This window comes from Arvicanthis niloticus, chromosome 4 (assembly GCF_011762505.2).
Source record: "Arvicanthis niloticus isolate mArvNil1 chromosome 4, mArvNil1.pat.X, whole genome shotgun sequence".
Classification (NCBI taxonomy): domain Eukaryota; kingdom Metazoa; phylum Chordata; class Mammalia; order Rodentia; family Muridae; genus Arvicanthis; species Arvicanthis niloticus.
Genome location: NC_047661.1, coordinates 112,099,194 through 112,111,940, shown reverse-complemented (window position 1 = coordinate 112,111,940; position 12,747 = coordinate 112,099,194). Strand labels below are relative to the sequence as shown.

Below are 12,747 nucleotides of genomic sequence, written 5' to 3'. Positions count from 1 at the left end.
AATATAAACATAGAAAAATGAAACTAAGTCTGTCCGGTTCCCTGTCATCCCAGCACCACCCTGGACTAGCATGTGACACCTCCTGCACAGTGTTGCTTAGCATGGCTGGCTACAGCCTGACAGTGGCAGCCCTGGTGCCCGCCGCTTCCACATCCAGTCCTTCTCTTGCTTCTGTCAGTGGTACTGGACGTTTTTAAGGCTAATCTGAAAGAGGAATGGTTGGGTTGTGTGATCTGCCAGCATGCTGTTGGGTTTACTTTCACGGGGCGATATAAGTATGGGCATAAGGTACTAAGTGGAACTTTGTTGAGGTGCTGGGTTTGAGCGCACTTTAAGCTCAGAGTATACATAGACACATAGAGAATGTGCCTGATGCTCACCGCCACTAGAAAACAAATGTCCTACACTAATGTTTGGGTCTTTTGAACCTGCAGTTTGCCATTGTCTTCAAAACACCAAAATATAAGGATGTCAACATTACCAAACCAGCTTCCGTGTTTGTTCAGCTTCGGAGAAAATCGGATTTGGAAACTAGTGAACCGAAACCCTTTCTCTACTACCCTGAAATCAAAGGTACCTGAGTGGTTTAGACTCTTGTGCTTGCTCTGAACGATCAGTGGCCCGTCCTTTACACAGTCTCACAGAAGCCCCTACCTGGATATGAGCTCCGTATTTTTAGGCACAAGGAAGGTCATATATCAAGGTCATGGAATTAGCCCCAATCGTTTATGTTGCTGTACTGCTGCCAAACTTCTGTAAGACTTGGCCATTTGACAACCTATCGTTGAGTATTAGAATCTAGTATGGAGCCAGCAAGTGGCTCAGTGGGTAAAAGCACTTGCTGCCAAGCCTGATCCGAGTCCGAGCCCCAAACCCTGTGTGCTGAAAGGAAAGACCTACCTGCCAGAAGACGTCCGTGGACCTGCACAGGCATGCTGTCGCGTGTGCAGGAGGGGGCGGGCTGTGGAAGATGTCCGTGGACATCCACAGGCGTGCTGCTGCATGTGCAGGAGGGGGCGGGGTGAGGAAGAAAGGGAAAGGGAAAAAACTGTTTTCTCAGCTACTCAGCAGCCCTTGAGTATTAAACAGGAAGCTCAGGCACTATAACACAGAACTATAAAATGTGACAGTCACTATACTCTCCTCACAAAAGACACACCAGGAAAGGTACACTGTGGTTAAAATGCAGGTTATGGTGCTTTTTGAAGTGCTAGACACCATGCTCTCTAGGCCTTGTAGACACTAGGCAGTTGCTCTACCATTGAGCTATAACCCTAGTTCTCAAATTATAAGTACCCAAAGCGAAGCAACCACAAACTGTATGAACTTGTTGAGGAGACAGCCCTGGATCCCTTGGTCTAAAGAAGCATCCAGATTATTCCTCTTCAATGAGAAGCCATTTGCCACATTTTTCAGTCAAGGCTCTCATTTATAAAAGAGAGATGCTCAGAGGCAGAGGTGTGGCTGGTGTTTGTCCTGGGAGAAATGATTACTGTGATGCTGTATGGACTGACGAAGGTGGTTTAGGTGAGGGAGGTCAGGTCCAGGCAGTGGAGTGTTTGTGTGGCAGCTGAAAGGTTTGCTTTAACCCTGATGGCTAGGCCTGCCTGCATACTGTCTGGGATGACATGGTCAGAATGTTGCTAGAATTCACTGGTGCCTCAGCAGGGTTAGAAAAGGTTCCAGTGGCCGAAGTGAGCATCCAGCAGACACTGCCATGGTGGTCCTGTGGAGACCTGGGCCTTGGGTGAAGGGAAAGGAAGAGAGACTCAAGAGTCTCCGCTTGTTCTAGGCTTTCCAGACTAGAAATTTATGGCGTGGTTAAGTGGATGAGAGGATCAAGGGAGAAGAGTCTGAGAGTGAAAGAGAAGCTCGGTGTAAACATATTTCAGTTGGGGTCAAGTGCCGGAAGCAGGTCAGTCAAAGGCATGACTCAAGTGGGTGGAAGCGCAGCACTGAAAGAATCCCTGGCCCCACAGTTTTAAGTGTAGGGACGCACAGTGCTGCCTGCGGTCAGCCTCTTTGTACCTCTGTTTTGTAAGTTTTGTCTTGAAAGCCATGGTTCTGAGAAGAGATCCATGAACTTGGAGGCTACGCAAGGCCTGGCTCTGATAAGATCAGAAATGCCTGGCTCAGAGGGAATAAGGCTGGAGAGGAGGTCACCAGGTGCAGGGTCCTAGGTAAGCTTAGGAACCACAACGAGACAGGTGCACCAAGATCCCCAAGTATCAGTCCCTTGAGGGCAAATGTGATGTTGACCAAGAGTCTGCTGTGGTGGAACCATTTAGAAAGAGTTTCTGAGAGGCCATGGCTCCTTTTGAGGTGTGGCTTCCCCATTCCTGGGTCAGGTTTATGGTGAGCTCTGTGGCTGGCCTACTTCCTTCCTCCCCAGCTTGAGGTCTTCTGGATCCTTCTGTCCAGACAAGGCAAAGTGAAACTGTTGCTTTACCTGAAGCCTCCACCCTCTGAAAAAAAAATATTTTTCTGAGGAAAAAAATAGTGTATCTTCTGAAATGTGCCTTCAAAATAGTGTTATTGCCGCTGATGCAGAATCATGAGAAAAAGGAAAGAAAGTACAGGTTACCTACGCAAGATGTGAGCCTAGAAACACTGAGAGTTTGGTTCCCAGGCAACCTCTCCTGATGGTGTCTGCATCAGATGAGTGCAATAGAAAAGGCTCAGCTTCCTGGGCACCGGACCCCAGCAGAGTAGGAGCTTTCTAGTGCCTGGATTAAAGGACGGGGTTCCCTGAAGTTCTGGTTTCCTCAGCAAACTTCAAACACCATGAATACAAATGATATACATGAAATACAAACGAAGCTCCCCATACACACAGGATGAGGTATCTTTATAAAGACACCTATTATGCTTCGTGTTTCTACCATAGAATAATATTCTATGTGAGAACAACAGTTCATAGTCTGACTAATGACTATAGCTATTCATTTTGGTATAACTGGTAGGGAAACTTCATAAATATTCCTACAAGTCATTAATTAGTTAGAAAGTACCCAGATTCTCTTCACCACAAGTTCACTCCTTTCTGGCAGAAAGTCATCTTCTTCCTAATCATCCTGCTGTGCCCAGGGTTGGTTTTCCAGGGACTGGCAAAGTCCACCATGCTCTCCTGTTTTTCCCATCAGCTGCAGTAGACGATCCAGCATAATCCATAAGTCCTTGTGCCTCACTATGGGGTGACAGAAACACCCACAGAACTAGAAAAGTGAGATCTTTCTGAGCATAGACCATGATGAAAACAGGTATTGATCAGTCAGACACAGGACAATGGTTCGGTATTAGCTTGTTTCCTGGATATAGAATACCATGCTGACTCTTTAATGTAAACACAAAGCCACCTTCACTTCTCAGCCTCCAAAACAAAGAAAACAAAAAAACAAAAACAAAAAAACCCAAAAAATATCTGCTAGGATACTCCCAGACCACAAAGGAAATGGGAAGGAAGGAACAGAGGAACACGAACATCTTGGCAGATCTCACACAGTGACAGAACCAAGAACATGGCGACTAAAGATCACACAGGTCATGACAGAACTGAGAACCATGGCTGGCGATCACAATGCAGAAACAGAATTAGAGAGGACTCCTGGGCTAGTGAGGAGCACAGATGACAAGAGACTAGAGAAACTTAGAAGTCTGTGAGGAGCAGCAAGCTAAGTCTCAGAGCACTTGGACCTGGGCATGCCACTATCCCAGAGGCCATCTTTATATTGGAGTGTGAGACTCTAGGAGCCAAACCATCTCTGTAGACCTTCTCTGTGTTTCTAGGATCTACCACATTTCTCTTATCACAATAACCAGTAAGGAATGGGTCTCCATTGCCTCGCACCTTCGCTGTCTTCCTTGGAGTTTGACTCTAGATGTCCTATGAACAATGATAGATGTAGCTCCTAAAAACTGTCCTCTACATGTCAGTCTCCGAGACATACAGTGAATCTCCTCACTGTATAAGCAAGTCCCTCGGGTTCCTATTCCTGAGGCTCCTCAATGTGGGTGACCCCAGTCCACCTTACTTCTCAAGAATTTCTTATACTAACTTCTCACTCCAGCTAAAATATCTGCCTTTATTATCAAAAGCAGCCACCCATGTTATTCCTTTGAGAAATTCCTCTGTATCTTCCTAGAATATCCCCTGTCCTTCGACCATAGTCTTTAGCCTTTACAGAGGTTTGTCACACCATGAATCTGTTTTCATATAATTTCATATGATGATATGTTGCATAACATCATAGTTCATCCCACTAAGTCCGTCTTTGCATTAAAATTGAGGGCCCTTGACAGCAAAGATATGTGTAGCCCAGCACCCTGCTCAGTGTATGTACAGAATAAATGTAAGCTGGTTCTTAGGCAAACACAGACAACTGTTCAGAATGTTAGCTGGGTGTGGTGGGGCACACCTCTAATCCTAGCATTCATGAGCCAGAGGCAGTTGGATCTGTGTTCAAAACCAAACTAGTCTCATAGTGAGTTCCAGACAGCTAACGCTATATGGTGAGACCATATCTCAAAATAAATAAAGAAGTAAAAGTGCTTTCTTTAAAAAAAAAAAATGTATATCTTTGGGTTATCTAAATCTTGAGGAGCAATCAGATCTCTCACCAACATGTTAGCACTGGGAACTTAGGAGGTGTCGCACGGACGGTGGAGTTGGGTGTGTGCCACACTGTGGTCTCTGAGACGCATTCTTGGTCTTCTTGTCCATTGGAATAAATACCATGCTTCCTCCTTGGGCGCCTGTTATTTCCCTTTAATGCATTTAAAAATATCATGAGAATCAATAGTCTCTCTGTGGCTGCTGGTGGAACCCAATCAGTCTTTCCCCTCTGGTTTCCCTTCCTGTAAATACAGACAAAGAGGAAGTACAGAGGAAGCGCCAGAAGCTCATGCCCAACTTCTCGGACAGTTTTGGCGGTGGCAGTGGAGCGGGAGCCGGTGGTGGAGGCATGTTTGGTAGTGGCGGTGGCGGAGGGAGTACCGGAAGTCCCGGCCCAGGTACGAGAACCTTCTCTTCTATCTAAGGCCTTTCATGTTGAGGAGGGGACAGTTTTCCTTCCCAGTTTCCAAACATGTCTGCCCATAGAGTGTTGATGACATTACTAATTATTAGATGGAAATTTTCCTACAAATGTACATTTTTTTTTTCAAAGAAATGTATGTTCGTCTTAAGGCACAACCGCTTCCCCCCCTACCCCATCCAGTTTCACTTTCTGTGGTTTCAGTTACGCGCGGTCAGCTTGAATCTAAAAATACTACTATTGTGTTGTCAGAGAGAGACCACACACACAGAACTGTTTTCACACCCTGCTGTTATGGCTTCCCTGTTACTGTGTAGAATTGTTCTTCATCTCCTTCTGTCTCTTCACATGGTCACTTTTACCTGGGTCAGTATGCATCTGCAGTTTTAGGGATACACGGGGGGTCTTGGACTTTCTCCTCCAGGATAATATGTGGCTAATCCCCAAAACTGTAAAAAAAAAAAAAAAAAAAGTCAACTGAAATGTTTCTGGAAGAAAACCTTTCACAAATTTTTTTGAGTATTTCTCCTCTCCCCCCCCCCCTTTTTTTTTTTTTTTTTTTTTTTTTTTTTTTTTTGGAGGAGCAGTTGGTCTAGTATTCCGGGAAAATAGTAAAACAACTCTCATACCCACTACATGGTAGATGAGTGTGATATGCCTTCACAGCATACTGTAGGCTGAAGACACCATAATATAAACAGACTGAGTCACAGAAAATCCTACCAGGGAAGCACTTTGATGGTGTGTGAATTACTACTCCTAATTGCCATGCACGTAGCACAGTAAATATCTATGAATTTCTCGTGCATCCAGCTGTGATCCTTCTTCATGGATTTCCAATCATCTATTTATATTAGGTTTTTTTTTCCACCATGGCGTCGTGCTTGTGGATGCCGGCTGACACTGCTGGGTTTGCCCCCGGTGTTAGCTTAAGCATTTCCATGGAAATCCAGTTCTTATAGAAGCATAATTAACTGTGCTGTTTAATGACTCACACCTATAGCATAACTGACTTGAATGCTGTTTCCTGTTTTCTGTGTAAAACACTGTGCTGAGCATGGCCTTCCTTGATTCCAGATAACCTGTACATGCTTTAAACTGTCTGTCAGGGAGTATAGTGTTGAGTGCTGGCTGCTCCTCTCAAGAAATTTACCATTCATTTTTCTACTGAAAATGAACATGGTGGCCATTTTTTTCCACTAAAGTATCAGTATAATACTGTATTGGGTTTTTCTCACCAGGGGTCATCTATTTAACTATTTTACTGTAGGTCTAAGTCTTGGTGTGACTACTTCCCATTAGCTTTCCCTTCACCTGGGAGGAAGGACCTGACCAGCGTTAAGTCCTCCAGGCTGCCAGTCTGGGCACTGCCTGGGTTGCCACAGTAGAATTCAGCTGTCTGTTTCCCGCAGTGTATCCCACTAACTCTCAGGCAGAGCCTGTGTAGGCCGGCACCTCCACACACCAAGGCCTGCCTCCCGTGGTCGGGCCCCCACACTGTTAAAAGTCTCCCTGATATTCCTTTTTTCTCATTGTGGGTTCAGGGTACGGCTTCCCGCACTACGGATTTTCCGCTTACAGTGGGATTTCATTCCATCCTGGAGCCACTAAATCCAACGCAGGGATCACCCATGGTGAGTGGGGTCTAAGTACCAAGAGAACTGCACGGGCAACAGTATCATCTTTAAAAGCTTTAGAAAATAACTTTCCAGTAAATTAATATTTTTGTGTTAATCTAGGACAGCATAAAAACCACTCCTGACTCATATTTGCTTATCACATTGTGTGGAAACAGAGCAGAGGTTCTAGACAAAAGATATAGACTTAACAACACAAGCATAGAAATACCACCTTCGTATCTTTCCTTTCACCTCAAGTCCCATCCTTTTGAAATCAGTTTTCATTTTGTAGGGTTGGCCATTTTCATAAAGTCTTTTCATATATAATGCCTATTCGTGACAGATGCATACATCACTGTAATCTTTTTTAAAGATCTTAACTGACATTGTAGTTTATCTTATAGTCAGGTAATGTTCATCCCATAAAGTAGAATTATTATTTCTATTACCCACAACCTCATGACTCCTGTGCACGGACAATGCTAGGCTCGGCACCTTCTGCACAGAGGGGAGGTTCAGAAACTTTATTTGCTCCTAGAAGACACGACAGCAGGATCAGGTTTTGTACCCGGTTGGCCTAGGAGTCTTACCTGTCACACTGTCCATAACCTGGTTCCAACCGCAGCCACAATCAGCCGAGTGATGGCGCACTGAGCCCTCGGCCACACAGAACGGGGCTCTGCACTGCTCCCTTCCCTGCTACTCAGCATTAGGAAGGAAAACAACTGCTTTCAAGAACTTTACACTTCTCGCTAGCTTTCAGCCCACAGAACTTTATCTCCTTTTTCTTCTTCACAGATACACAAAATGAGATTCGTTTCTTGTTTCTGTTTGGCTTTGTTTGAGGGAGAGAGAATGTCACTGTATAACCTTGCCCATGTGGGGCATTCTGGGTGGGAGTCACCACATCTGGCTACAGAATGAGATGTGAGTTTGGGGAAGACAAGCTTTTAAATTGTTTCTGAATGTTTAAAGTATTACCGAAACATTCCGGGTGCTGTGGCACACACCTTTAGTCCCAGCACTTGGCAGGCAGAGACAGGCTAACCAAAGCTGCACAGCAAGACCCTGTCTCAAAAAGTAAATAAAGAAATATAAAATATGTCCAGAATATATTATTTATGTTATAAACATTTATAGCTTCCATTTTCAGCAGGCATCCCTTCTTGTTTTCCCCTTTTCTGCCCTATGTTGAAACTGTGAGTTATAGTTTGATTAATAGGTTTTATTAAGAAAAAGATGATGCTTCTGCATTTTTTCCTAGGCACCATAAACACCAAATTTAAAAACGACCCTAAAGATTGTGCCAACAGCAATGACAGGGAGATTCTGAATCTCCCTGAGAAGGAAATAGAAGATGAGGGGCCCAGCCTTTCCATAGCCAGCACCAAGACCGAAGCAATGGCCCTGGCATCCACCATGGAAGACAAGGAACAGGATGTGGGGTTTCAGGGTAGGTGAGCATGCCCACGAGGGTTTCCAGGGACAGCTGGGGAGGGTGCAGTTCTAAGTACAGGAAGCTGTCTCCAGAAGACAGGTTTCCTTCCTGTCAACCTAAAGCTGATGTGTCAGCATCTCATTTGAGTGCTGTGCACGGTGCCCTGTTCCTTGCAAGAGAGGCATCTTGTAGATCCAGTCATCTTTGCAGCCTCAGCTCTAATTATCAAGTGCAGAAACTTGCATGTACGTTGTCCAGTCTTGTGCAGTTCTGGGTATAAGAAGAGACAATTTACTTTGTCCCTGGCCCAGGTAACAAGGAAGTCTCCGTGTCCTTCGAACACCTCCCAGCAGCTAGCTCAGCTGCCACACTGAAGACGTTGGCCTGAAAATGGGACTTTGCCTTTTATTCTCTTGCCCTCCTTGAAGAAGTAGAATTAAAAGGAAATGTTTCCTCCGAGCAGGCCTCATTGGCATATGAGTCATGATTCTAGGTCAGACAGCATCTGTAAAAAGATAGTAACTATTTAGACACAGTGACCATACATGGTTACTATCACGAATTCTTTTTTTTTTTTTTTCTGCTTTTTAAATACCTCTTTTGAGATGCACAGTATATGTCGACAAAGCCATATCGAAACAAGTTAGATTTGCCCATTCATGCTGAGGTCAGTTTGCCATCCCTTGACCTTAAGATAATAAAATGTCCAAAAACAATGGGGTTTCTGAGATTGCCTGGGACCCAAGAACATGTTCCTTCACTTTGACTCAGACTGGATTCCAGTAGAGAAATTATTTATAAAATGGTTGGTTATTTAAAATTATGCTAAAATCCAAGTACCCTGAGATTAGTTGTTCCCCTTAAATCATAGAAACTGATTGTTCTTCTCAAAATAGCAGATATTTCTAGATTGTTCCTCACGGCCCACAGACACTTTAAAATCAATCTCTTAACTGTATTATCTGTCAGTGAGACAATGCCCAATTGTGCTTTTTCTAGTCAACACAATCCAGAAGCACCAAAAGGAGCATTTTCAACTAAAATGGTGTGCCATGCCACACACGTAGGGCGAGCGAATGAGACTCAGCTGTGGTTGTGGACATTGCCTTGCAGATAACCTCTTTCTTGAGAAGGCTCTGCAGCTCGCCAAGCGGCACGCCAATGCCCTTTTCGACTATGCGGTGACGGGAGATGTGAAGATGTTGCTGGCCGTGCAGCGCCATCTCACTGCGGTACAGAATGAAAACGGGGACAGGTCAGTTGAGTGGGGACAGCTGCACAGCAAGCAAGCACTGTGTCAGGATAGGGAAAAACAAGGATACTGCTGAAGCAAACTGCCTAGACAGGGAACGTTCTGGGACTGTAGTAAAAACACTTCTGCCCTCATCTGACAAGACGTCAAGTATGCTGTCTCCCTAGGCAAGAAGGCTCAGATATGTGTACGTATGCTGATTTAAACCCCTGCTTTATGTATTAAAATAATAGTTGAGAAAATTATTGACAGTCCTGCAAAGTCCCTGAAACATTATTATCATAGTGTACCTAAGAAAGTGCCTGGTAAAAACAACATTAGTAGAGTAAGAGGAAAGGCCGTTCCTTCCTAGCTGCTGGCTGCTCCTCTGTGGCCTCTGTTAAGGGTCACGAGTCTGTGAGTGGATCAGGCTCTGCCTCAGCTCCAGGCCAGGCTGCGTGGGAGTCTGACATTCCAGACGCCACGCCTGCTTTCTATTCCTGAGGTTCTCTTTGCAAAGCCACCTGGCTCCTTCCTAAATGGTTCTCTTAGTCCTGCCATTGAGACTTCTGAAAGGATCTAAAAGCCCATAAAAATAGCCAGAGACAGCAGTCTTGAGATTCAAGTACTTTATCTAAGTGATCCTAAAATAGCGTTAACACTGAAAAGAAGTCCTTTTCTGTGGAAGCATTCAGGAGTGCAGTGTGGTAAGTCTCAGTTTAAAAACAAAATGCTTTAGAAGAATGCCAACCTTAGGGGTTTTGCACAGAGACCTTTGTCCCCGTCACTTGCAGTGTAACTAAGGATGTGGTATAACCGCTGGCCTTGTCCTGCAGTACAAGAGGAACCCAGACAACCTTCTGTGTAAAAAGCCCTGAATAGCAGAAGATGCCTTAAGAGGAAAATCATCCAATTAGCATTCAATAGCAAATAACCACAAAACAGAGCAGATAACCAGGGCAGAACACGGGCACTTCAAGTGGCATCTTTAAAAACTGGCTAAGTTCATGAGTAATGAGGGCAAGCATTACTCATGAGGGAAGTGAGATGCTGGTGTCTGAAGAAAGGGTTGTGGAAAGGGATGCCAGGTGCATGCAGTCCAGCAAGTGTGCGCCGAGGAGCACAGGGTATGTGTGTAAGGACCCTGAATGTTCGTGGGGCAGCTGAGACAGTGGCCTTTGTTGCCTAAAATACACAGAACCTCGTCCAAGACTTAAACAAGCAGGCTCCCTGAGAGGCCAGGGGTACGAGACCTGTGAGACACAGAGGACCCGCTCAGGAGTATAGATGAGGGAGTATTCTGGTTTCTCTTCTTCATTCAACTTGTCATATTTTGGCTTATAATCTGGACCCTGTCACCATTAGTCATCATAGAAAATACAATAAAGAAAAATATAGCACCCTCTGGTATTGGAGAAGTTCCCTAAGGGTATGAAGATGTGAAGAAGAGGAGATGTTCTTCTGTGACGTGCTGAGCCGCACGTGGAAATATTGAAGTAGCTTTAGAAGCCCTTGTACTCGATGTGTGACCGTCCCCATCACTCCTCACAACTTCTCTCAGTGTTCCATCAGGAGTGTCAGTGAAGCCCGAGGCGTGGCTACGGTGCTTCCCAGCAAAGCCTGCATGCTTTACTTGCAGTTAGTACTGGCATGGGATCATCTAAGGAGCAAACTGTGATCCTCCCCGAGAAGTGTTGCTAAATGAAACCTTTCAGAGATTAAATGGCAAGATCTTGTTTAAAAACAGAAGTCACTTCTCACTGTTACGGAGGAAGAGAGTTCAGCAGCTGAGTTTTCCCAAACTCTTCCTAAGCCTGGGCAGTGCCTTTGTTCATGGTCTGTATGTCAGAGAGACCAGGGAGCTGCCTGGGTCAGAGGCACGGAGACAGAGCCAGCCTGGAGCTTAAGGCCATTTGGACTCTGATAGGGAAGGTGCCTTTGCACTTCATGTGTCTGGTCAGACATTAACACTCCCAGGGGCAGGTGGGCACTATCAGTGTGTAGCAGCCTGGGATACCTAGACAGTGGGAATCAGAAAAATCCATGTGAAATCGTGTCACTTCAGATCAGTACATTCAGTCCATGGTAGGGCCAAAGAAAGCTAGGCATAACAACTAGCTTCACTCTTCAGTTCCAATCATTTCTTAACATTTTTTTTTTGTTATTGTCACTTGTTAAGCCCCCAGTTAATTACTGCCACTGTGTGTCATTCTAGCGTCTTACACTTAGCCATCATCCACCTTCATGCTCAGCTCGTGAGGGATCTGCTAGAAGTCACATCCGGTTTGATCTCTGATGACATCATCAACATGAGAAATGATCTGTATCAGGTAAGCAGCCACCTCAAGGCAGTCAAGAAGAGAAAAGGTTTACTTTGTAACACGTGTGTGCTCTTCTCAGTAACGGGAAACAAGAATGCAACATCTTTTCCTAAGTGGAATCTTAAAAGTATCCTTAGTTGGGATTGTTACTTTATAAAGAGATGGGTGGGATTATGGGTTTGATCACAATCACCTGCATGGAAATTTGCCGTCTTCTAGAAAAGGCAGACTTTAAGATCTAGGAGTCAGAGTTGATACAGTTTTGGGAGCAAACCTGGGGAGGGGTGGATGTCAAATCTGTCAGGAGAGACAAGTTTTAAAAAAAAATCAAGTTTCAAAAGCCAATATTTTGTAAAAATTTTGAGGACGGCAGAAGGGTACTTGCATAACAACTGGATCAAGTATGTGTCAGGAGAGGCTCTAAGGTTAGCTATCTCAGGCTCTGAGATAGAAGGCTGTTAGAACATGAAGAGGGACCTCAAAGGTCCATCCAGCTCAGGTTTGAGAAGGTAGGGAAGTGAGAAAACTCCAGTAGAAACCAGTTGGAGCCTGCGCAGTCAGCTGAGGATACATCCAGGTGTTAGAGTAAAGCAAACTAGAAACTCCTCTGGCAGCAACAGCCTAGGAGCCTCGCCTGAGCCAGGATGGCGGCCTGCCCTGAGGCCTCCTTCCTCTCTCACCTCTACTTCTCTCCAGCCATTTTGTGCCCCTCCCCCTCCCCTACTGCCCCATCCTCTCTCTGGGCCTGTTGGTCTTAACCGCTTGTTGGCTTTTATGTTTCTCCGTACTCACTTGCCCACAGCCAGGCAGAGGCTGAGACCTCTGCTTCCTGGTTATGTTGCCTTCATTGAAAAACTGGCCAGTGACCATGAATAATCTGTACTTAGAAGAGACAAGAACTAGTGGAGTTCTTAATTGGTTTTTGTTTGTTTGCTTGTTTGTGATTTTTCTTTGGGCAGGGGGTGGGGGGTGTCATTTTAGTGCTTGGGACTACCCAAAGCTGAGCACATGCCCTTCCAGCAAAGTAAAAGTACACCACTCTGTTTTTAAAACAAGTTATTCAAGTTGTTATCACTTCTTCTATACCACGCTTCTCTCTGTGTGT

At 45.0% G+C, this 12,747-nt stretch overlaps 1 protein-coding gene across 2 annotated transcripts in view; it reads left to right on the top strand.

Annotated features, from left to right (window-relative positions):
* Positions 1 to 12,747, top strand: part of Nfkb1 (nuclear factor kappa B subunit 1) — a 107,011-nt gene that overhangs the window by 78,646 nt on the left and 15,618 nt on the right. For both annotated transcript variants that reach the window (XM_034500347.2, XM_076933279.1), the window contains 6 exons: positions 435 to 573; positions 4,867 to 5,010; positions 6,578 to 6,667; positions 7,917 to 8,105; positions 9,204 to 9,345; positions 11,537 to 11,651. In XM_034500347.2, the coding sequence (XP_034356238.1) occupies positions 435 to 573; positions 4,867 to 5,010; positions 6,578 to 6,667; positions 7,917 to 8,105; positions 9,204 to 9,345; positions 11,537 to 11,651 (819 nt within the window). The remainder of the gene's footprint in view (positions 1 to 434; positions 574 to 4,866; positions 5,011 to 6,577; positions 6,668 to 7,916; positions 8,106 to 9,203; positions 9,346 to 11,536; positions 11,652 to 12,747) is intronic.